We start from the raw sequence: 27,055 nt of genomic DNA on the forward strand, positions 1-27,055 counted from the left end.
TTTTTTATTACTATGAAAAAATAATGTCAACACGCTCGATAATTTTACGAAGCTCCTTACAAAATGTATTATTGATTTTTTTGGGTTTCATTGAATTATCTATTATTAATTAAATAATAATTTGTTGTGGAACAAAGATAGCATGCAAAGTGGTGGTACTGAAACATAAGGTTGTGTCAGTTTGATTATATAAATAGTAAGTACAATTGATATGATTATAAGTTATAAGATTGCTGAATATTACAAAACAATAAAATGTAGTAGTTTTTACTCAAAATGTTTGTTGATGTGTGACAGTGTTATCAGCTAGAAGTATACGGTGAGGTTCATGTGCTCAGCCACTGCGGGGTTGGTGGCTTCCACCGCGGAGCCCTCCTGTAAGAAGACACACTATCAGTATAAATACTTAGTAAATATTAATAAATAGTAAATATTACTTTTTTTATACTATTTTAAAAAGTGTAGATTATTATCGTTCAGGATGTGGTATATCAAAATGTGGCTAGTTAGCCACTCTCTAACTAGTTAGTCACTCTCTAGTTAGTTAGTCACTCTCTAGCTAGTTAGTCACTCTCTAGCTCTCATTGGCGGTAGTTGAATTTTACATTTGTAGCATTGAAAGTTATTGTTTTTCACCTACATGGTGGATGGCCGAGTCCCACTCGCGTGGTAGAGACAATTGGTATATAGTATGTGTGGAAAAGGCTCACATCCTTTTTCATGTGCACGCACTAGTATGCAATCGTAGAGATGGGGCTACTGGTGTACTTGTTGCACGGGGGGTATGTGCAGGGGGCAAGGGGCAGGGGGCAGGGGGGGGTACACAGTACCGACCTGGTTGTTCTATATTACCTTTATGTTTCAAAAGTTAGTAAAAACATCATGTTAAACAATATTCATTTGTTAATTTAAAAAAGTTAATATTAAATTAGTGGTCCAGTTAGGTCGTGGACCTAACCCAGGGGGATTCGCGTTTGTGCACTTGTTGCACGGGGGTGTGTGTGCAGGGTGCAGGGTGCAGGGTGCGGGGGGGGGGTGCACAGTAGCAACCTGGTTGCGGGGCGGCGCGTCGTCCCAGCTGAGCTTCTTGACGCGCGCGGGGATGGTGGCGCTGGGCCACGCCACGCCCGAGCGGCCCGCGGCCCCGCACAGGTGGTCGCTCATCAGCGCCGGGTCACCCGCCGCACCGGCACCGGCACCGGCACCGGCACCGGTACCGGGTGTGCCCGCTGCGGGCAGTGCGGGCGGCGCCGGCGCCACCTTGCTCTTGCTGGGCCGCTGCGACTGGCGACCGTCTGCAACACATAACACGACATCAGAAAAAGGAGTATGACCACGGGTGGTATCAGTAAATTTTAGTTGTGCCACGTATTCGTGATATTGTTAATTCCTATTTGTATTTATGATGGTCATATTTATTACTATTAAGTCGTATTTATACCGAATAAATAGAAATAAAAGTAAAAGTTTTTGTTTTAACCATGTTTTAACACATAATATATCTATCTCTCTTGCAAGCGTCATATGTTTGTATTTGAATTTTAAAATGAATGTGTTCGAGACATTGTTCGACGATATTCATTATGAAATAATGTTTAGTACGATTTACTTTTCACATTTGTCTTGTAAATTAAAATATTACCTATGTAATAAATGTAAAACTTAACGTTCATCGTTAGTTTAAACTCGATAAAGTATTTTTTTGAAGTGTTGAATAACACTATTGTTTTATTTTTATTGTCGCGAACTGCGGCTTATTTACATAAAAACTTTAAAAGTACTATAGGTAAACCAGAATCTGATGGCAATTAGGGAAATCAAAACTTTGAGTGTGCAACCCTAGGGAAAATGGACTGAACGATCTTGATACTGCTTATTTTTTATTTTCTCCTCAATATCATTAGTGTGTTTGACCCTTCTTTATAGAATGTTTTTCTATACACATTATAAACAACACCTCTTGCTTGCTATTGCAGCGGCCTTTTCGACATTTTTGAAGATTTTTTAGACAAAAATTCTAAAAATTATTCATCAATTGCAAAGAAGACAAATAATTTGACAACCAATTTGATAGTTGTCAAATAAAGTTGCCATATGAAAATCTATTATTTCTTAAATATAAATATGCCATCAGATTCTGGTAGACCTATAACATCAAACTTCAAATTGAGCTATATTTCATCTTGACACTATAAGTTTGATTGCGATACCAAGTGTCATAGTCACTTGGGCAATCTCCTTTAAATTGAACTTCGGAGTAGGACATTAAAAGATTTGTCTATCCTAAAAATCACCGACAACTGTGTGTACTGACTGGTGGCGTCGTGTCGGATGTCGAGGCTGGAGGTGGAGTCGAGGATGGTGGAGGCGCCCGCCGACACGCTCTGCAGCGAGCCCGACCCGCCGACCGGCCCGCCGACCGGCCCGCCCACCGGCCCGCCGCTTGCTGCTTTTTGTGGCGGAACACTCGATGCCTCGCCCTTGGGAGCCCGCCGTCGACTGGAAACATAATATAATGTGAATTTTATTAGCTCGAAAAATAAGTAGCTGTATGAAAATACAAAATTTATTTGTATAATTATGTTTATTTCACCACTTTGTATCATGTTTAAGCTAAATTTATAGTAAACATTCGAAAAACGAAGATTAAAAAAAGATCCTTCGAGGAAGCTATTTCTAATACCTATGAGACCTCTAAAGACCGAATAGAATACCATTAGAAGGACCAAAAAGATAATAAACAATATGAGTGAACTCACTTGGCACAAATATACAGCAGCAGCGCGAGCACACAGAGCGCGAGCAGCACGAGCGCGACCAGGAACGTGGCGAGCACGCCGCCCGCACGTGCCGCCTCGCTGGTGCGGGCCCCACCCACGTGGACTACCACTGGGACTGAGGACTGGGGACAATTATTAATTTCATTATTTCATATTTGTGTTGAGCATGTTCACAAATGAAATAACACGGAAGTGTATGTATGTGCTATGTAACCAGCTGTAATGCAATGTATACGTTTTTTTCTTATATTTGTGTGATTTTTAAGTGATTACAACTGCACTTTATGTTTTTTAATTTTTTTTTATAATATCATTAAAGAAGTTTGTAGGAATACATTTGTGTTTGTCGAATGTCTAACTATGGATTTTCATTTTTTTATTTTCCGTAATATTCCTTATAGTGTGCATAATGTGCTCTGTGTGGAATAAATGCAGTGATTACAGTAATGCAGTGTAGTAGTGTAGTTTTATACATTTTATGTGTGAGAGAATTACAACAGAGTAGTTGTTATTTGGCTATACCTTCCTATTAAAATGTATTCTATGGTGTATAATATAATGTCGATATTGAATTGAAATGGAATGCGTAGGGTTACGGGTCATACCATGATTTATATTCCTTGAGTCAGTAGCTCGGTGGGATAGTCTCGGTACTACCATCGACCGCGCAAGGTGTGCAACATCATTATTTAATATTATTTCACATACCTACCTAATTATAATTAAATATGGAGAGTTATTTAAATTCTCTTACATATTATGTATAGTTTTAATTATGTGTCAGTTAACGTAGTGCAATGGCATAGTATTGTGTGCACTATGTATTTGTATTATGTATTGTCACCTGTCGCGGCGGTGCCCCGGAGTCGAGCGCGGTGGCGACGAGATGTAACGCGCTGGTGTTGAGGCGCCGCGCCGCCGCACGCACCGACACCGACCCGCCCGGACCCACCTCGAATAGCCTAAATCACATTTAATCGCATTGTTTATTTGAAGAGCGGTATTCCAATAATAGTATACGAATACATTTTGTTCAATTGGAGTAAACTTTGGCATGAATCTATTATTGCTATAAGCTATTAAGTTTGTCAAAAAGTATAATTGAAATACTCAAGAATAGTAAAATATTATTTGTTGGTAAAAACAACAAATTCCAGAATTAAACACACATAAGCTTAAATATAAAACAAATAAAAATTGATACGAAAGGATATTAAGTATGACCTATATTAGTCATACTACCAAATACATTTTCATTCACAATACTACACTGACGATATTGTGATCGTTTTACATTATCACTTTTACCATTTTTTCAACGAATACTGATGTTGAATACCTGATTGTATTGATTAGAAAAATATAACAACATTTTTATTACTTAAGTAGATTGCTTAAAAGCAACTATGGAGTTTCTTGCCAGTTCTTCTCCATAGATACTGCTTTCCGAATCGGTGGTAAATGTTAAAAATATGTAATGACGTTTCAAAAGTGCTTCTAGAAGAAGTCTAATTGAATAAATAAATGTTTGAGTTTGATTCTGCATTCTAACACGGACTATTACTATACTTAGTAAAATCACTTTCATACTATAAAACGAAAGTGTCAACAACTCACTCAGCGTGCAGTCCCCTAAGCGTGACTGTGACATTATCATTAGTGTCCCCATCGTACACGTGGAGCTCTCCCACGGGCACCAGCTCGTCATCACTGCGAGCCTGCTCCAGGTCCGCGCGGAACTCGTAGAGCGGAAAGCGGAACCGCGGCTCCCACTCATTCACGTTGTCCACTGTTATGTTCAGGGATGCTGTGTCGTTCTGCGGATTTGGAGGGTCAGTGTTGTGTGGTCAGAAAATTTGTAAGTACTTATTGAAAGATAATAAATTGTAAGCAGTGTTTAAGTATTATGAATTTAGATCATTTAAAGTTTAAATGATTACCTACTTTAAGTTGGTAGAATTGTCTACTTTTTTGAAGTGAAACTTCTTCGCGTTAAGTTCGAAACGTCGCGTCATAAGGTACAAGGTACAAATACATTGGTATTTTGCCAAAAAAGTTTCACTTTTGATACATGTGCTCGATACACATGCTCTTTTTTAATGTGTATGTTCGTCTTGTTTTTAGTGGAACTACATGCAGCACAGTGTACATACAGTGTGTCCATCGGTGACCATAACACGGTAGCGGTATTGCGGCGCGGTCTCGTAGTCCAACGCAGCGCGCAGCAGCAGCTCGCCCGCTGCGTTGATGGCGAACTGCTGCAGGAACGACCGCTCCGACACGTAGAACTGTAGTGGCGCCTGGAACGTACACATAGTTATAAAAATATAAAACACTAGGTTTCCGCCCGCGGCTTCGCCCGCGCAGTCAAAAAAACCCGCATAGTTCCCGTTCCCGTGGGATTTCCGGGATTGCGTCATTTTCCCGGGATAAAAAGTAGCCTATGTCCTTTCTCAGGTATCAAAATATATGTATACCAAATTTCATGAAAATTGGTTCAGTAGTTTAGGTGTGATTGAGTAACAGACAGACAGACAGAGTTACTTTCGCATTTATAATATTAGTATGGATTAATGGTAAAAGAGTAGTAGTAATTTATGTTCATCTAATGTGTCATTATCGAGGTCTTCACCCTCGTAAACGAGCGGATCTTACAATGAACAATGTTATATTATATATGTAAGTTAGTTAAAAATTGTAATATATTATAAGTTTAAGTTTATATAGTATATAAATTTAAAATCTATTGTTTTTGTATTTATTTGTAAGGCTTTTTTTTATTATATTTTATGTAATGTGCGAGTGACCTGCGTGTGCGGCGTGGTGGTGAGCGTGAGCACGAGCGTGCCGGGCGGCGCGTCCTCGGACACGCGCGCGCTGTACTCGCCGCGCGTGAACCGCACGCCGCCCGCACCGCCCGCCGCAGTGGGTGCGGTGGGCGCTGCGGCGGCCGCAGTGAGTGCGGTGGGCGCGGTGCGGGACGCGCGCCGCCGGATCGACACCGTGGCGAGTGCGTAGCGGTCGCTGTTGTCTATCTGCGTCGCCTGGAACGTGATAAGGACGACTTAAAATTGCAATAGGCACTTTTTTCTACATACACCTGCATCTAAAAAGTCACCACCTTTCAAGGATGGTTAGTGAAATAAATAACTAAATTTATTAACATTAATATTTGGCGGTTTGATTCTAGAACGATATAGATAGATAGATAGATAGATAGAAACATTTATTTAACTCCACAATACTTATATAATGTACACAATACAATTTAAATTAATAATGAAAACACAGATAACAAACAATTTCAAACAAATAAAAAACAAGTAAACAATTAAAATAACGATAGGTAACAATCTTATTAGTACAGAAAAAAAAAAAAATAAATAATAATAATAAAAATTAATGTGAGAAACAGTAAGTGGAGCCAAACCAGGTAGCCACTCAGTATATGTTGCAACACAGTTGCAACACTGATTTTCAGTGGCCCCTCTCTGTAGTGATTGGAGCGGCAGTACGTTCGCAAATATATTATATTATAATTAGAACATGTAAATAAAAAACACAAGATATACATACACATAAATAAATTTCAGATTTTTCAACAATAACAATACAATACATAATAATACAATAACAATACATAATAATCAGATAGAATGATAATATACCTACATAATATTAAATATGCTACGACCTAATGAAAAATACGCAACTATAGGTCTACCAGAATCTGATGGCATATTTTTATTTAAGAAATAAAAGATTTTCATGTGGCAACTTATTTGACAACTATCAGATTGGTTGTCAAATTAGTTGTCTTTTTTGCAGTTGATGAATAATTTTTAGGATTTTGTCTAAAAAATCTTCGAAAATGTCGAAAATGCCGCTGCGATCACAAGCGAGATGTGTTGTTTATATTGTTGATAAGAAAACATTCGATGAAGAAGGGTCCAACACATCACAATTTTCAATTTTGAAGATTTTATTGGTAAATTGGATTTACCCGTTTTGATACTTTAAATTAAAAAAATATTATATGTAGGTAACTATAATATTGTTTGTTGATTAGAATATAATTTTATGAAAACTTATTACAGGAGTTTCCAATACGGCTATTCTTCAAGTCAAAGCTGTCCAAGTCAATTTTATAATGTGTATCTGTTAATACTTACGAAAATAAACATAGTTTTATTTTATTTTTATTTTATTTAATAAAAAAATATAAGCAGTTTTGATCTACATTATCATTATATCGATATTTTCACATGGCATACTGGTAATAAATATACAAATATAGGTATGTGTAAATAATAATATGTATTACCTGTATACTGTATAAAAGTAATATGTATAATTGTACCTATATTATACATGTACCTACTTACATAATATTAAGTGGATATCTCATTATTAAGTACAGTATTGTCCACTTAAGTAATGTGACTAATGATATTGAGGACAAAATAAAAAATAAGCAGTATCAAGATCGTTCAGTCCATTTTCCCTAGGGTTGCACACTCAAAATTTTGATTTCCCTAATTGCCATCAGATTCTGGTTTACCTATAAGGCTGGATTTTGAACTCCTGTAAGAGATATTTTTTATATTTAATTTTAAAAGAGTTTAATGTGTTGGAGTTTAATATTGGTGGTGGAAGATTGTTCCAACACTTAGTTGCGGAGTATTTGAAACTTCCCCTGAAGGCAATTGTGAAACTCCTCGGCATGGCAAGTTTATGAAATGAGGAACGGGTGTCATAGGCGCTGCCTTCCCCCATCCAGGTTAGTTTATCGTATAGATATTTGGGGGCTTTCGTTATAACCACGGATATATATGCACGGATCATATCACATCAAGTTTTAGAATTAAGCAATATTGAATTAATATACTTACTTTAGTTGTATAAAACATCCTCATTGACTACATTTATCTTTAGTTTTTCTTGTAATGCTGTGTACATCTATAATAGGGTCAAGCATTAGAATATTCTTACTTTGTATTTATTATTAAGGAATGATGTATGCGTGATCTGTCGATGTACCCTAATAAATAAATAAATAAATAAATAACCACTCCAAAAAGGAGTGACGCGAGGTGCAACCGCCTACGATATTCCATTTTAAGGCACCTAGCCTCTACCAGGTACGGAGTAATATGGGTCCTGGGAGGAATATCCCAACAAAAACGCGCACACGCGTTTTGAACACGCTGTATCGCATTCTTGCTACGGCATAATAACCTGGGACCATACATAACGTCGGCATAATTGAACTTGGAGAGTACCAGACTCTCACAGAGTCGGATTCGTACATCGACGTTTAGGTGTTGTCGAATGCGATACAGGAGCTTAAGTCGATAAAAACAATTAGCTATAGTTGTATTCACATATTTTTCGAAACGAAGGTTTTCATCGAAGATCACTCCTAAATTTCGAGCCTCATTTACGCGTTCTATAGAATTATTTTCAATGAAAATAATTGGGTTCTCACACTCAATCCTACGGACCATATTAGGAGTGCCTAAAACCATATATTTTGTTTTATCCTTATTAAGCACCAGTGAGTTCTCGCGAGACCAAGCTGATATACGATCTAGATCGCTGTTAAGTTTTGCGGTGGATGCAGCTGTCTGTGAGGGATCAAATGAAATATATAATTGAATGTCATCAGCATAGGCATGGTACTTACAGTGCTGTATACAATCAAAAATATCGGCACTGTAGAGAATATACAGCAATGGACCGAGTATAGATCCCTGAGGTACACCCCTGGTTACTGGTGTACACTGAGAAAATGAAACTGATCCGTCCTCCTTGTTCACGGCAACCGTTTGGCACCGTTTACCACTGAGGTAGCTACTGAACCACGCCACCGACTGCGAACTGAAACCATAAAATGTTAGCTTGGATAACAGCAATGGCACATTGAGAGTATCGAAAGCACGTGAGTAATCTAGCAACACCAACAACGTACCCTTGCCACTATCGTGCGCGCTCAAAATATTGTCCAGCACGTCAGTCAACGCCGTAGCCGTACTTCGGTTCTTACGAAAACCGGATTGTAATTCAGGCAATATATTATTGCCCTCAAGATACGCCATCAATTGCTTATGCACAACTTTTTCAAGCACCTTTGACAGACAGGGCAGAATGCTAATCGGGCGGAGGTCTTTATCAGCTAAGGGATTTTCTTTTTTGGGGATAGGTTTTACAAGTGCATGTTGCCATAATGCTGGAAAGGTACTGGATGATATAGAACTGTTAACAATGTCCGTTAGCACCGTTAAGGTCATAGACGTTGTTAGATGGAACATGTCTAGTGATATATCATCAACACCAATGGCTTGTGATTTTAACTCTTGTAAAGCTTTTAAAACAGTGTCCTGAGACACTGGCTTTAGATTAAAAGAAGCGTATTATTATTTAATATAGCATTTAATAAATATTTAATATAGTTAATTTACTGTAAATAGATTTAAGTTTTACAGAAATAACCCACCTTAACAACAACAGTAAGTGGCAGAGCATCCAGCGAGTCGTTAGTGAGGAATATCTTGCCAGTCTCTCTATCGACCCGCACGGGCACGGCCGGGGTGCTGAGCGAGTACACGAGCGGCGCGTTGATGCCGCGGTCCTGGTCCAGCGCGGAGACCGGCCCGGGAGACGTTTCTAGTTCTGTGCCCTGGGATTAGTACAAAGTGAAAAATTATTGTGAAGTCTAATAGATGAACTTTTACATTCTTCAAATATAGGACATTGCTATAGGACCACTTCTTTAGCCTTGCAATGTTATATGTATTATTTGTCAATCGCAATGTTTGCCTTCTTTTATACATATTTTTATTTTATAGTGTTATGTACATGGTTATTAAAAATGCTATTAGCTACTTAACTCAATTTTATTATGGAAAACAAACATAATTATTTTCAAAAATCCTCTCCAATTCAAACATCTAATTAACAGCAATTGTTTTTGATACATTTTGTATTTTTTTAGTTTTTCTAGATATCATAATATGGCATATGACATATAGTATCTGACTGTATAGGAACCAAATTATCAACTATATTTCCCGTCAACTTACCGGTTTCACATCATCCCCCAGCACAGCCACATAGTGCGGGTGCGAGAACGCCGGGTTCTGATCATCAGCATCCAGCACCTCCACATGTAGCGTGGTGTCAGCTGACTTGGGCGGAGTTCCGCCATCTCTTGCGCGGAGCGTGGCGGTCAGGTTGTGGAACTTCTCGTAGTCGAGCGGCTTCTTGATGATTATGGTGCCGTCTAGTTCGTTCGCGAAGTCTATGTACTCCTGGAAGTCGGAAAAATTGGGAGATTACAAAAAGGATTGAAATAAAAATGGATTTTATACAATTCTGTTTGGTAAAACACCGTGATGTTCCCGAATATGAAAATTCTAATTTTCAGATAATAAAACCTGGCATAAATATTTTATGTGTGACACGGTGCATTTTCGCATTGTTCGTTTAGTCTCAATCACGTCATAACGCAATATAACGATATTAAATAAAATATTGACGATATTGTTTTTTTGAGATTGAACATATTCAACTTATATACAGGCATCTAGACAGAGACAAAGGGTACCACAGTCAAATATCTTATTTTCATGGGAAGAACCCTTGAAAGAACCACGTTTTAATCACTCTATCTATTTAAGATCCGACATATTATTAAAAAAATGTGACGTGACTATCACTAAGTATTTTTTGACCACGCGAGTGAAGCCGCAGCTGGAAAACGATATGTGTTTGAACATAACAAACCTTAGCAGATCCCAATTCCCAGCAAATAGCAGGTTTCATAAGTATGAGTATATCTCACCTTAGCGGGCCCCATGAGCTCATAGTGCACGGTGGCGTGCGGGCCCGGCTGGTCGGGGTCGGCGGCCCGCGCCAGCGCCACGCGCGCGCCGCGCGCCGCGCTCTCCGCCACGCGCGCGGCGAACGGCGCGCCCTGCCAGCTGGGTGCGTTGTCGTTCACGTCCCACACGCGCACCGACACGGGGATCACGAAGCTCTTAAACGATATTTTGGATATTATTTGACGATATTATGTTTATTAGTTTGCGGGTAGATTGTAAAAAGACTTTTCGAAAAGTACCCGCACCAATTATAACACCTAAAATAAGTTTAAAATACACACATGTAATTATTATGTGTGTATTTAAAATTATTAATATATAAAACTCATGAAATTATTACATTGTCATCAATTCTTAATAAGTATACAAAGTTTGAAATAAATCGATCTGTAAATCGTATAAAATTAGTCAAAATGTATTTTTTGTCAATAGATAGATATTTCAACAACGTCTATGCTAGTTTGTCGCGATCATAATGGATTATTTACCTAATAGTACGAAACAACTTTCTTAATTTATTTGCATATGTATAAAAACGTTTTACATAAAAGTTATACTGATTTGAATAATGTTTTCTAATTAGAATTTAAACTATAATATAAAATATGTAACTCAAAAATGCATATTGTAAGTTGTAAGTTGTAACCAATGGTTGTAACTAATTTGTATTTGACTGTAATTGGATCTACATCTTTCTATGCATGATAACTATGTCACATACTCAAAGTAGATTATGTATAAGATGTACATCTGTTGGCAAATAAAATACTATAAAATGAAAGTAATTGAATGTTAAAGTTAATTTATGCGTTAAAAACAAAAAAAAATGTCAGTGCATACAATCAAAAGAGCAACTCACTTAATGATAGTCACACCAGTACAGTGGTGTTACAAGAACTTGTATTATACAAATACAGTATGAAGTACGCACCGGGTCGGCGGTGCGGCGGCGGTCGCAGCGCACGTTGACGTACACGCTGGCGGGCCCGAGCCGCTCCTCGCGGTCCAGCGCGCGCAGCAGCGTGAGGTTCTTGGAGCCCGCCGCGATGCCCACCGCCGCGCCGCGCTCTTGTAGCGACAGTGATATGTCGCCCGTGGAGGACGGATCGCCGTTCACGCTTAGCGTGCCTATACCAATACAATGAAATTATACACGAGTTTCACTCCATTACATATTAAAAATAGTTTTCACAAATACAAAAGTACCTACCAATAATACTGCCCACAGGCGTGTCCTCGCTGATGAAGAAGCTCTCGACAGCGCCGCCATTCATCAAGTAGCACCGGCTGTCTTGAATTGCTGAAAATTTTTAAATTATTTTAATCTCAATTCGATTTTTTTGTTAATAAAGATTTTATTATTATTATTTTATCATTAACTCTACAATGAACGATATTTCAAGATATGCTCTATATTTGAATACAGAGCAGCATAAAGTTAAAAATAAGTCTAAAACAATAAATTTTGGTGTTTGCATATTTCTGAAATACATTTGTTTTTAGATTGTGACATTTTTAAAACAAAAGCGGGAAATAATAGCTAATTGCACGGATAGTCAGTACTTTACGTAAGCAGGTCAGCGATATGCCATCAATGGCCGGGGTTAGACAACTCTGATTTGGGTTAATCGATTAAAAACTATAATCAATGAATAATTCATTTTAGCGGAAATATAACCACATCAAATAATATAATAATAACTTTTCATATTATGTCGATTCCTATCTAATAAATGAAGAATATTTAACAAATGGAGTGAGGTCATTTACAGTACATATTATGTATAACAAAATAATTTATGAAATTTCTTCTAACGACTCATTTTTAATGTTGTTGAAACAAATCTCTGTACAGATTAACACGAAATCTCCGATCTCAATGAGTGCAATTTCAGACAATAAACCTACCAGTGTACATTATAATTAATTGTAATGTGTCACTGTGACGAATTAATGCCGATTTAGCGTGCGTGCTCGGATCTGGAGCGTGAAAATGATAATCGTGCAAAAACTACGTGAGACTAATAATTGTGGTTGAGTGAGAAATTCGGCTCGCATGTGCTATATTGGTACTTGTCGATGAAAATGAAACCATTTATCAATGGTCGATGGAGTTTACAGCCTTGCAATATGCTTGCAATGCTATCAAAATCTATTCAAATTTTCCATTAGTACCTATGTATTATTTGCTCACACACATTCTGTAAACTTAACGAAATACGCGTCTAGTACCAATTTTTGTGCAGTAGCAATATGAAATTGATATTATATCTCACATCGATCTATAAAAAATGATATACCTAAGCAGTACCTAACCTTTCATATTATTATAATCAGATTGTACTCTAAGCCTTTCATTTAGCCAATAATTTACCGCTGAAATTAGATGTAAATTACAAATGTGATACGCTTATTAAATCAAATTGGAGCGTGAACGAGCGTAAAATATAGATAATGGATGTGGAATGGAGTAGGTATTGTGCTTTCATAGCTTTCCCGTGCTCTATGGCTGACCTCTGAGGTGATGTGAACTAGCCTGCTTTTATTTGGCGTAGCGTGACTCGATTATATAATTTACCTAATGCAATTGTCTGTAAAAACTTGAACAACAGTTTAATCCAACCTGATTGTTGTAACGTTGTTATAAATAAACTGTATCATGATAATTAAAATAATATGTTGTAATACACATTTAACATGTATTTTCAATTTAAAAATAAATTTCTAATTCTCTTCGTAACACCGTAGTATTTTAAATCTGTCAGCTGAATTATGAAACTCTATGATAAATAGTTAAAAATTCCAACTTATTTAAGATCCGCAGATCCGCATTATGAAACAGTAAATTGAACATTTTTTGTAAATTTTCTACTTTCTAAGAATGGCAATTTGCTTTAAAATTTCATGCATTCATGGTTCAATGATAATAATAGTATAGTTTACTGTGAAATACGAAATTAAATGCTAATCTTATATGAACAATAATTATTATGGTGTATAATATTTAATTTATTAATATTTTACTATTATGGTATTCATCTGATATTTAAATAATAATAATTAATGTTCCTTGCTCTATGTAGTCGGGTAGAGCGCCGTTATTTGTATACCTATTATTTGTTTTAATTCAAGTATTGTTCACTGTTATTTATGGAAAATAATTAACGAATTCAGAAACTCTTTAACGTTAAAATGTACTTGTTTATCTATCGTTTATATTATAGTTTTATTTTAACGAATAATAATATTTACATAAGAAGACCGTAACCTATTTATATTGTAATGAACGGAGAGCCTCTACATCTATTTTATGCTTATTTTATGGGTATACGTGTCTTAGATATGTGCTTCAGAATAATTCACTACTTTCCTCTAAGCTCGTGCACGCCGTGGTTTGTGCGTCTGTGCCTACTTACGTCTGGAACGGATAGAGAGCGCAATGGCCGCGAGGGGCGGCTCGAGTCTTGGGTCCTCGTCAGCTAGGAAAATTGCAATTTCTTTGCTTTAATGTTGCCCTCTTTTCTTATAAGTGTTGCTTTAAGAAAATAATAGTTACGTACTATGACATAAAAATATTATTTAATATCGAAATATTTTATACCTACTAATGAACCGTCTGGCAAGTGAAATATTGCCTATAGTTGAACTCAAATAGGTGCTAAAGTAAAATAACTGTGGTTTAAATAGAAACATTTTCATGGCAGGTGCGTAGAAACAAGCAGGGGAAGTGAACCGGAAGTCGGTATCGTAATAAATCCCCCGCGTCACTTCCGCTGCATTTCGAATTCAAAATGGCGGAAAATTTTATATTCCCACTCAACTCTTTACTTGAACTATGCTTAAAGTTTGAAATGTTTAGGCACCTTACTAAACGCGTCGTTATTTTTTTTAAACGTCTTTGATCGGCGTGATTTTTTGAGGGTATATTTTTTCCAAAGGCAGATTAAATTCTAATTATTATAATATGCAAATACGAATTAAAAATAATTTTATCATAATTGCGCGTTGCGGCCAGTCGTCCCAATCCGATTTCCGTATTCACACCCCCACCCCATGCATAACATAATGAATTTCAACATTAATCATCGATTCTAACTAAATAGCACTATACTTATACTTTCTTTATTTCCATTACTGATATTATATTTTAACAAGCCTTTCATGATCCGTTACATTGCCACTTCCGATCCATTTCATCTAATATAAAAGCTCTTACCTATCGTGATTGTACAATATATTGACCAATTTCGTTGAAAGTTACTGTATAATTTCTATCGCCAACCTCTCACGAACTGATTAGTGAATAAAAAATAAATTATTGGGTTTAATTAATAGAAATGTGATTGTTTTTGAGAAAGATCCGTCTTTAAGTCGTAATTTCAAATTAAATACATACACATATAGAGTATGATGAGTAGATTCGTTATTTTTTATAATCTGTAAAATGCTACGTTGTTTGAAACATCTAATAATTACAACGATCTTCATAATATTTCGATTCGTATGAAACTAGTGATTAAATCATACAACAAAAATTCCCTATTATCTATTAGATATAATTATAAGAAATAACTAGTGGCCAGAGGCAACAGGTAAGTGGCGAGTGGTCAGTAGGGTCGTCCGCGGTGATGCGTGCTTCCGCGCACCTCCTACCGCACTCTAACAATGTTAAAATGTACCTCTAAATAGACACTGTATGTTGATACATATAAGGTTGTTTTCACTTTGATAAATTCATAACGGATTTTGTCAATTTATAACTTTAAGGGTCTTCAAAAAAAAAAAGTGTATTTATTTTTTGAACGTAAAATATAATAAGATGCGTATTATTAGTAAGATGTTACGAAACTGTTATCGAATGAGGATTATAGTAATTAGTAATTAACAATTATCATATTGTATTATTTAGAACGTAATCATATTATAGTTTTCTCCAAGTCAGTACATTTATTTTTCAATCCCACATCATGTGGGCCACATGGAAGAGATTTGATTATACCTAATGCTTTCTGGCTTTTAGTAACCAATTAATTGTATTTGTTAACAATTTACGTATGTACTTACTGGTTTATTATTTTACTTATAAGTTTTTAATAATTGTTACTTATCACAAAATAGATGAAACTTGATATTTCATAAGGATGAAAATTAGCCAGTAGCTAGAAAAATCTAGTCATATGGATGCAACAGATGTGTTGGTGTTGTAACGCACCAAACAGAGTGTTACGAGTTGCGGCACAGATGTCTGATTAAAGAAGACGATATTACGTCACTAATCATTTTAACAGCGCTCATATTTTAATAATCCATCAAAAAATGCAATTACTGCACTTGTTTTTCAATTTTAACGATTAAGAACTTAATATTTATCGATGTGTAAGCATTTATTTAACAAAGTCGACGGTTTTCATTAAATACTCAACGTATTTGGTTATAGGTTCTAAAATATTAAAAATTGTAATTCGAATGAGGAATTCTACAACACACTGATCTGGCTATATGATCCCCTTCTCATTTAAAATATTGTTTCTTTATAATTTATCAACTTAGGTAGTTCCCGGTAATTTAGGAAGAATTATTTTGATTACGATTATATACTTACGTATGTCTAACTCTTACATATTTTCTCTACAGGGCAAACGCTGGCATTTCTCCGCGAAAATCAGAGCGTGACCTCGCTGACTGCGCCGAGTTTTTGCTTCCTTGTATTTAATATGATTCATATTACAAAATCTAACATACCGCCAGTGAGTTCATCGGAAATTTATCTTCCCATAGTTACATACTGTACTAATCTCAACCCGCTACTTTAATCGCAAATTGATCTATCAAAAGCAAAAACTACATGGTTATGGGGACACGGAAGCAATTCCATCTTACCACGTATGCTTTTGGTTTTATTACATTAGTAGTTAGGCATATATATAAATAAACTGTGAAGACCTTCGTGTTCAGGATGCATTTAAAGCAATCGCCAACAATATTAATAGCCATAATTTGGCGAACAATAGACTTCCATGTTAAATGTAACCTTAGTGTCATTCACAGTGTCATACATCGCTTAAAGTTGCTTTTTTGTATAGAATCACAGTTCAGAACATAACTTTGTCTATTCAGATATATTCATTGTTATTCTTATTATCTTACTCGACTCTACATACCTATTACGCTCAGGCAAGCTTTAATAAATCACTGAAAAACTCACGTTGTCTTATTATAACTTTTCTGATAAATTCTGATAGGTAGTTATTTGCTTTTGGAAATTTATTTCCATTAGGAAAGGATATGGTGGCAATTTGACATAGCGGAATTGAATAGCGATATTTTTGTTATTATAATGCTTCGTTTAATTTATTTAGTTACAACAATTAACAGATTTCGAATCTAATTGGATCCGTGAGGATGTGGCTGTTACATACCTATCAACTTCAACTTCAACCTCTGTAGTTTTTTTATCAGTAATTAACAATTATTATCTTATTTTACGAATGAACATAAATTGTACTATGTAGTCAATTTTAAATATAAATTATTACTATATTAAAATGCTTCTCTATCTCTGTAACATAGACGAAAACATGACGAAGCCATCTTTCAAAATTTAATTTATTAAACCACATTCATGCAAAGCTTTCAGCCCTGTTAAAATATATAATATATTATCATGTATAAGTTACAACCGAGGCACCATCAGCTTTCCCTGTATTTATTTATTTATTTATCAATTTAATATACCACACCAAGTAATATTTACAATTATACAAAGGTACATCAAAAGGTAGGTAGATAAGGCGGCCTTATCGCTTACTAGCGATCTCTTCCAGACTGCCCAAGGTAAGAGATAAAGAAGTTACATGTTACGCGGGTGGCTGATATAATAAATAAAATAATAATATAGATTAAAGAAGATAGAATACATAAAATATATAAATTAATAATAGGAAAGGATAAAATACATAATATTAAGTAGAAGGATATGCTAAATTGGAGAGGTGCTTATATAAAAGAGTTTTAAAAGATTTTATAGAGGAAGCTCGTCTAACATCCACAGGCAGAGAATTCCACAGTCTGATAGCGGTTACAACAAATGAGTTACCAAGGAAGGAAGTATGGTGAGAAGGAAAGCTAAGGAGAAGGTTATCGGCGGAACGAAGAGTGTAGGAACCTGAATCTAAGAATTTAAATTGATTTTTAAGATAGGAAGGAGAATTGGGATTAAAGAGGATGGAATATAACAATTTCAATGCATTTGCATTCCGGCGAAGTCTAATAGGAAGCCACTTGAGTTTTTTGCGAAACTGGGAAACGTGATCGTATTTGCGTAATCCGTAAACAAAACGAATGCAGAAATTTTGGAGACGCTCAAGTGTATTCAATTGCTCTTCGCTAAGATCAGTGGTACAGGCGTCAGCGTAGTCAAGGAGTGGAAGGAGAAGGGATTTGGCTAACGTAATTTTGGTAGAAATCGGTAAGAAATGCCGTAAACGTTTCAAGGAACTTGCCGCAGCGTAAAGTTTACGACTTGTTTCCTTTAAGTGGTACGACCAAGACATGGTCGTGTCAAAGTGAACCCCTCGATTTTTGACATTATTTTTAAATTCGATTATAGAGCCATCTATATAAACTTTAGGGATGTATGCTCAGTCAATGCGCGAAATTAAATGGGAGCTACCAATTACAATAACTTGACTCTTGCTAGGGTTAATTTTTAGACCATACCTACGACTCCAAGTCGAAATTCTTTCCAAATCGGTATTAGTAGTTAAGAGTGCAGAAGATAAGTTCTCAAGGGTTGACTGGGAATATATCTGGAGATCGTCGGCATACATGTGATAGAGAGAAGACCTCGAAGATGACACGCTTAACTGATTATTTCATTGAGTACAGAATCAAACCTCTGGCAATCACAAAAACAATGGCGTTCAAATTAGATGAGCGTGCGAGATAGGTACCTACCTAGTCTAGTTAAAAACAAGTAAAAGTTTCACGGAAGTACATTTATCATATGGTTATGTGGTGGCGGGTGGGTCACCACTGCCCATTCATCAGCACCCCGCCTTCGCTTTTTATACTACATATTCATAATCAAATGTTTGTGTTAATAACCTGAGTCACAGAATAATAACTACCTGGGCAAAAAAATATACCAAGGCAACGATGTTATTGATATGCGTACTGTAAATATCGGAACAGTATTTTTGCAGGATTTTTTGTATAATGCTCTAATTGGACGTCTAGAAACTATTGCAATGTGTGTTGTAATTAAACATTTAGATATGTATGTAAATATAAGAGAACAAAAAGCTTCAAAAGTATTATTTTGCCTTTGTTTTTTGATTTTTTTTTTAAATAATATGCATGCGGATGTTTTACATTGCAAGATAATGTTCAGGGAAATAATTAAATTTTAATTTTTATAATTGTGCAGCTACTTATCATGCTATTGTTCGGTTATATCTACCCAGCAGTCGGTACGTACTGTTTCCTACTCAAATTATAATAATGAAAGTCTACAAGGATGGATAACTATTAATCAATCAACCGAAAACTATACCTAGATCCTTTACAGATTTGATAAAAATGAATGAAGATTTCAAATCATTATCTCATTTTCATTGTACAATATTATTCCGTCTAATATAAGTCCGTTCCGTCTAAGTATATGTATGTTTACTGTAATATCACGTTTCCTTTAAATTTCATACTAAAAACAAATTCGATATATTCCAATAAATATAAACAGTATTTAATCAAAGTATATTTACGTTATTGTTATTGTTAGTGACCTCGTTGCGGTCGGACAAGTGAACGGCCGAAAACTGGGGCTGGGGATGTCTTACCTTACAGGATTAACTGGCAAGGAAGGCAGTTAATGCGGAAAAGGCGCTTTTAATGAGGCAATTTTTTATTCATAAAATATGGATTTAAAATTTCTAACTTGAAGAAGGAATAGGAACTTTATATTACACGCCGAAATATTTTGGAGTCTAATGTAAAAATAAAGTTTAATCTCATAATATATATTTAAAAAATTGTATAAAGTACTTATATGAATGTTTATTAATGTTAAGTTTTTAAGGTAATAATTAGCTGTCGCGTGAACGAGCTTAACAAAGAAAATCTGTCTGTTTACAAAATGTACGGAATCGCGTGCCCGGGCTATTGCAAAAGCGCTGTGTAGATACGATACTTTAAATCGTGTGTAGCATTGAAAAAAATTTCTATTTTTATCCACTTGCAAAATAACACTATAAAAATTATGAGTAAGTGGAATTCTTCACCGTACTGAATAACCTTAGTTTAAATTAATTTCTTATTATAATGTTTGCTCCCTGTAAAAATATAGGTATAGGTAGGTATATTATACTAAAAAAACTTGAATAACTAAATATTTGCAATCTAATTCCTTTGTAGCCTGCCAAAGACACAGCTACCATAATTACAACGAAACATCTGAAACTACTGTAATTTTCATGCAGTGTCTAAAGCTCACCTTGCGAGTACACGGTGGGCGCTGCGACGACGAGCGCCAGGCACAGCAGCGCGCTCATGCTGCCGCTACCGACCGCTCATGGCGTCTGCCCGCCGGCCTGCCGCGCCTGCCGGCCTGCCGCACCTACCGAGCCTGCTGAGCCTGTCTCACACACGCACTGGAACAAACACATAACAATATAATCCTGCTAGTCAAACTCTTGCTGATAGACATTAAAAACGTGAAAGTTAATGGTGGACGTGTTTGCTGATCTACCAAAAACAGCTGATCGCAAACTTATATATTTTTGGTAAAGAAATATAATCATCTCGATCAGTTTTTTTTACTCGGATATCTCGCAAGAGGAACCGCGGATTCCAACTTGTAATTCCTGAACATTTCTCGATCGTTCGATCGATCTATCGTCCTATCAAGCCCCAAAGACAGAGAAAAGCCTATATTATGTACCATATAAATGATAGATTATATTCACAAAATAAACGTCGTGCGTATCATAGCGACCCGTGTGTATTACGTCGTGACATCGTATGTAGAGCCACCACCAAGCCCACACCTCAACAATAGTAACTAATCACCCTCACGACACAAAGGTTATAGAGCAACGACTGACCATATCGTTCATTCAAAAATATACCGTTTATTTCAGGATACACAATTATTAGCACCGAACCTACTTGAATGACCCAAGGCATTTAAAGAAAAATCTAGAGAAAATGTAGAGATTTCCATTGAATAAAGCCTAGAAAGTTAGTAAATGCTTACAGAGCATAAAATTAGAAAGAAAGAAAGATCATTTAAAGATCACTCCACAATATTGCAATAAACACAACATATAATTAAAATTAATTTACTAAAATAAGCGACTGGAAGAAAATTAAAGCTGTAGGTATACCTAATAGGGAAGATAGATAACCTCTACCTGATGGACGATAAGAGCAACATAGGTTACGTATGAAATTGAAAGTTACAATGGTCGCATTGTTATATCCAATTACTTAGATACATTTAAATACAAGTCTTAAGCCTAACGACGCTGCAGTTAGAAAGCGGAAAAAATATCAAAATCGCATCGGATTCATTCGTTGGTTTTACTTTCTTTTGAACGCTATTTGCATGTAGGTACTTTGTTCGTAGTGTACTTTGAGATTAACGAAATTAGAATTTAGAGATTAACAACAAAAGCGAGTGGGGTAAGAGAAACTGTCCAGAATTTAATAAGTATGTAATTCCATCAAGTAGGTAGGTAAGTAGTTAGGTCCTTTTTACTTCGATAATAAATTAGATTATTTGATCTCAGATCAAGAAAAAGCAGAAAGAATATCTTAATAAAGTAAACGAATATTTGAAAATAATGAAATAATCGAATTTGTTATACCTATTTAATACAGATAAACGAAACAAACCCCTTCGATGATTTCCAAAATTTTAGAAAACTAAAATTTCAGAAAAACTTTGTGACAAACTATGCTAGTTTTTTAGTAAGAATTGTATCATATCAACGCACGCACGTTCCATGCGAGTGGATGCAGCAGCGAAGCGGCGCGGTCACCGCTCCACCGCTGCGGCGAGCGGCGAGCGGCGTCAGGTGCACCGTGCAAGTGTAATACTATACCGGGCTCGGGTTACAATCCGCTGGGCCAAGGATTGCGATCGCTCTTACCGGAGGGTTAAACTTAAAGCGATTATGAAGGATTATAATACTGTGTATACTTTATAATGTGATGACATAAGTACTGCAAGTCTGGTTTCCTACGACTGTTCCCGATTTTTTGTATGTAAAGCAAGTTTATTTTCCACGTATAAATAAACGTTTCGTATATAAAGCAGTTATAGGTTGTCAAGAATATAAAATTATGAACAAAATAGCTCGGGAAAACAATTTCTTAGCTAATAATTTTGCTTCAATTTGAAAAAAGGTAATTTTCTTCACAACACCACTAGTAAGTAGGACGTGACTTCGATAGACTTTGTGATCTTATGAAAAGTTATCAAAACCATAATACCAATGTACCTTAGTATTTATGTACCTATAGCACAGCAATTACAATGATTACCTACCTTATGAATAAAGAAACAATAAATCATTTTATTGGATTACAATCATTAAACTTTTTGCCGCGTGTGCTGATTTCGTGCGAACAATGGAAGCTATGCTGTGAAACATCGGATGTAAGCAACTTGTATGTCAATATGTCAACGAGAGTCAAGCGCTAATGCATGCATGTTGTTCTTGAAGATTACATAGATGTAAATAATAACATAAAGAAATGAATTACATTTAGTAATCAATTTCGGCAAAGTGGATTTTTTTCAGCTCGACTAAAAGAAAATTGGCTCGGTGGTTATACGTTTATTTTTTGTTTACAGTTTGTTTATGAAACGTAAATAATGATATGTAGGTATGAAGACGTTAACAAATGAATTGAAATGAAATTTTATAGTAAGAAATATCTTTGGAACCTGTTGCTAACTTTATCACTGATTGTGCAACCTAATAACAGTATTAGGTTACAATCGGTGATACAGTATCCATTACATCGCGAAGGTTTTGTCTACAAGCATGGAATAACGTTTACTCAAAGCTTTAATTGCCAGCAAAGCTCAGTGACGCGTAACGCCTTACGCCAGGCGGCCAGAGCCAGAACCCCCTTGTCACTTGATCCCTCAGGTCCTGCAGCGCACTCAGCCGTGCGGCGGATGCAACCCAACATTTACTCTATGTAGGTACTATGTAGTATGCACTACACACCTTGTGTCCTCAACCACAACAAGCCATTTTGTTTAAAGCTTTTCTATACCCTAGTTTAATCGGATATCTCTACCTGTGTACAGTGTAGGATTTAAAAATATGCCCGAAAAGTGTGAAATTTCGACATAAATACATGGCGAAGGAGATCTTGAACTAATTTCTTTTGAGAGTATGCTCTCGAAGACCAGTATTTTTAACATGATGGATACAATCTTATCTACCTATATCTACCGACTACATTTAACTACTTACTACACTTAAGTTTTTACAGTAGTTTAGTTTTCTCTTTTTTATACCTATTCTACGCAATACTAAAATTATGAGCTAGAGAATTGCATTATGATTCCATTCCAATAAATGAACATATTATTCATTTACATACTTTTAAAATTCAAATAAAACAAAGTTAAAGTCAAAGCAGATCCTGTAAGGCGCGCGTGCGGAACTCCGCACAAAAAGTGTTGGAATTAAGAATAGCCTTTGTTTGCGAGCTCTCACTTCACGTTATCACATGAAAGCTACCGTATATTTAAAACATAACATCATAAAACATACGAAATAATTGTATTTACTTGCTGTTCCGTATTTAATCCGTTTTCATGTGTCACGTACGTATTTTCATTTTTAGGTTGTGGTCAAACTAATTGGATTTTTAAATGCAAGAAGGCATTTAACTTCACGAAATTGACTCTTATTGGATTAGTAATACCATACAAATCTTAGCAGTAATCTTTCGCTTAGTAGGGTGTTCCGATGACAAAAATATCGAGTGTGATACGAAACGTTTTCACGGTTATGATGAACCGCTAGGCGCTATACAACGATACACAAAATATGTAGAGCTTCCCGTTGCATCGTTACGCATGGGCCACGCACGTTACCGTATGCTGTGATCTCGCTGTTGAGTAGGTTATGGATCACGCGACATCGCCATTTTAGAGACTAGCTGTGAATTCACGACTGTGGGCTGTATGAATTTCATGGCCTACGTAAAATAACATGTTTCATCTACTTTGATGGAGAAAAATGTGAATAATATAAGAGATGAAGATGTAAGTATGCAATATTCATCTTAAACATCAAACGGATCATCATAGAAGTTAATACGTTCATCATCAGGCAGACGAACGAACCGTTTAGACGAGTCAAAAAGCTAGTCTCATGACATTGTAATATGAGACTACAGTAGAGAAGCAGAAAGCGTAAACAATGTATTATGTATAATATACATAGTGGGCATACCTAGTGGGTTCAGAAAAATCAATACGAGCTTTGTAACAATTACAACGGCGCTAAATATTACCCATGATATTACCTAGAACCATTCTAGCCCACAGCCATAACTAGCACACGATGAAAAGTTAAAAAAACTGCCGAGAACGCCTAGCATGCCATACCTACACGAGAAATAAAATAATTAGCCATATTGCAATTTTAGGGTTGGTAACTAGTTATTTTTATTGCAGAACTAGCGGTCCGCCCCAGCTTCGCCCGTGGAACATAATTTACGTTTTCCCTACATAAGAACCATCCTCGTACTTCAAGGAATATAATAAAAAAAGAATTATCGAAATCGGTTGAGACGTTCTCGAGTTATGCGCTTACCAACACATTTTGCGATTCATTTTTATATATAAGATGACGACACCATAAACATAGTAACTTTTTACTACATATATATATGTATATAGGTTTAGGGGTAAGAGAACATCAATTAGGTTGTGTTCAATAAGGTGTTCAATATCTGTTGTCTTGCTTTGTTTTTTTTTTTGCTTCTAGTATCTTGACCTCTGATATGTTTATGGCAGCCCTGTGTTTACTTTTGTGTCACGTGACCACAACCCGCGTATAATGTAGAAATCAGGAAGGGTTGTTGGCCTCAATTACTGACAATGTCGGCCATTGTACTGGCATAATACACTACCGCAGGAACAAGTGTTATGCAAATCGCTTAAAAATTAATTGTCTGAAACTGGGCACCCAGTATCATTGAGACATGGATTAGATACAGTTTAAGGTGCAATTGTTTTGGAGTTACGCAGCTTTTCTATTGTAGAGAATATACTTCAAAAGCTACACTAAGCTCAACTCGGAACTAAATTTGATGTCATGCTGAAAACTGAGATAAATAAATGAAGGAGAAAATTCATGCCGTATGAAAACGAAAACCTTTCAGATATCATTAAATTGTTTTTAGTGTTTTCCCCATGTAAGTTATATTTTTATTTTTTATTGACCAGGTACTTATCTAACTACGTATTTCGAAGCATAAAAAATTATCAATCAATACCTATTACCGCAATGATTTTTTTTAGCCTCTAAACTCTAATTAGTAGTTTTGAATTTTATTATTTACTTACAACTTTTTTTACCTACGCGTCGCCGTCAACGATTTCCTTTCGTAGATTTTTTGTGTAAACTACCCGCAACCGCAATTTAAATTTAAAACTACATGGATAGTTTTTCTATGGTTTGATCCAATAAACCAGCAATATTAGAACAGAATAGGATACAAATGTTCGAAGGAATGATCGGAAATGATTCGAAAAAATGTTTATACGCACAATGTCGCTGTACCGGCTTCACCCTTGGTCATTGAGTTACTATGTACTACGTAAGTAGGTACGTCGTAATAATACCTCCATGGGATAGTTAAAATAATATTATAGGTCCTACCTATGGTCCTACCTATTGAAGGTATTCGTCAATGTTCCTCAGTAATCGGTAAAGTTATGGTTTTTAAATGGTTTGTTGTTTGCTTCATAGGTCAGTCAAATGGTTACAAATAAACAGAAAAAAAAATTAAATTATTGCAATTTGCATCACTGATCATTGAATTGCAATTTTTCGCTTATAATGAGACAGATTGCTTCTAGCTACAATTTATATTTACAAATATGTAATAATTATTTTTGTTAAGTATTTTAGGTACTTGTACATAAAAAAAGAAAGTTAATTTAAACGTAGGTATTGTTATATGAAAAGACTGTTTAGGTAAGTGTTTCGATTTATGAGAAACAAAATTACGGTAGATATTAAAAAATGGTTAATTAACAGAAAATTAGGAATGATTAATTAAATAAGGGTTTATTTTAATTAATATATAATGTATAATGCAATGGTATTCCGAAATTAAAATGTTTGAATTAAATTTTTCAATTTAGTTTAAATATAAAGTAACTATCAACAATAACTTCAAAAACTTTGTTTACTGCAAAATATTAAAGTAATAAAAGATATTTATTAATACTTACATATTCATAAAAAAGGTGCACAAATTAATCCAAAAATCCAATAAGTACCTAACAATATCGGTCTAAGCTTTTCAGTTTTCACAAAACCGCCAAAACGGGATTTAAAAAAGCACAGATAAAATATAAAAAGAATTCGACACTATTTTAAATTTAAAAGTAAATATACTGCACAGTTTATACACGTGTAGTGAATTAAAGAGCCGTTCCGTTCACGTCTATCCAAACCGGTGTCAAAAGACTGCACTAGTTCGTACTCCGTGGCCGTTGCGTTTCGCTCACTGATTGTCTGCGGATAAGGGGCTGCCGGCTGGGGTGATTCGCCTGGCTGGCCATAGGGGTTTTCGTCAGGTTGTCGAGCACGATCAAGCGGAGGTTCCCAAATAGGCGGTTTTTGAACATGGATTCTTATAAAATTTGGAATTGTTATAAATTGGCTATTGTGGGAATACTTCACGTGACACGTCATATTATTACGTCGCGTACTTACGAAAACTTATCTAAGTAGCAACTAATTACTGACAGGCTCTTCCAGAAACCAGAGATTAATTTTGGAACTATAATTATTCTACTATGAATGCAACATCCAAAATATTATATACTCCAGACTCCAGCGCTAATTTTATTCATCGATGTAACTAGTTACCTAGTTTAAACTGTACATATACTATTAATTTATTTTAAATAAAATGCCTAATAGGTAGCCTTTATGCACAGAATACATAATACTAGCTTACCGCCCGCGGCTTCGCCCGCTTTCTCTAAAACGATTTGAGATTTAAACTATCCTATCTCTCAAGTTGGATCGAACTGCACATGGTGTGCGAATTTTATTATAATCGGTTAAATGGTTTAGGAGTTCATTGAGTACAAACATTGTGACACGAGATTTATACATA

The 27,055-nt window shown here is 35.7% G+C and overlaps 1 protein-coding gene across 1 annotated transcript; it reads right to left on the reverse strand.

The window, feature by feature from the left end:
• Nucleotides 1-306: 306 nt before the first annotated feature.
• On the reverse strand, nucleotides 307-26,430 carry LOC123700929 (protocadherin-like wing polarity protein stan). Its single transcript, XM_045648310.1, has 16 exons — nucleotides 26,160-26,430; nucleotides 20,157-20,313; nucleotides 14,080-14,142; nucleotides 11,874-11,963; nucleotides 11,595-11,791; nucleotides 10,624-10,818; nucleotides 9,863-10,090; nucleotides 9,277-9,459; nucleotides 5,588-5,824; nucleotides 4,934-5,080; nucleotides 4,398-4,597; nucleotides 3,625-3,742; nucleotides 2,760-2,902; nucleotides 2,315-2,499; nucleotides 1,051-1,295; nucleotides 307-375 (listed from the first exon to the last, which is right to left on the reverse strand). The coding sequence occupies exons 2-16, from the start codon at nucleotides 20,212-20,214 to the stop codon at nucleotides 307-309; spliced, it is 2,358 nt and encodes a 785-aa protein (XP_045504266.1). The 5' UTR covers nucleotides 20,215-20,313; nucleotides 26,160-26,430.
• Nucleotides 26,431-27,055: the final 625 nt, after the last annotated feature.

The sequence above is a fragment of the Colias croceus genome, chromosome 2, assembly GCF_905220415.1.
Source record: "Colias croceus chromosome 2, ilColCroc2.1".
Lineage (NCBI taxonomy): Eukaryota > Metazoa > Arthropoda > Insecta > Lepidoptera > Pieridae > Colias > Colias croceus.

Excerpts from the sequence above, each read along its gene's own strand:
- LOC123700929 (XM_045648310.1), bottom strand. The coding sequence starts at position 20,214 with ATGAGCGCGCTGCTGTGCCTGGCGCTCGTCGTCGCAGCGCCCACCGTG. Across the intron at positions 10,091-10,623 it reads AGCTCATGGGGCCCGCTAAG|GAGTACATAGACTTCGCGAA; the intron begins GTGAGATATACT and ends TCCGACTTCCAG. Across the intron at positions 1,296-2,314 it reads CATCCGACACGACGCCACCA|ACGGTCGCCAGTCGCAGCGG; the intron begins GTCAGTACACAC and ends TATGTGTTGCAG.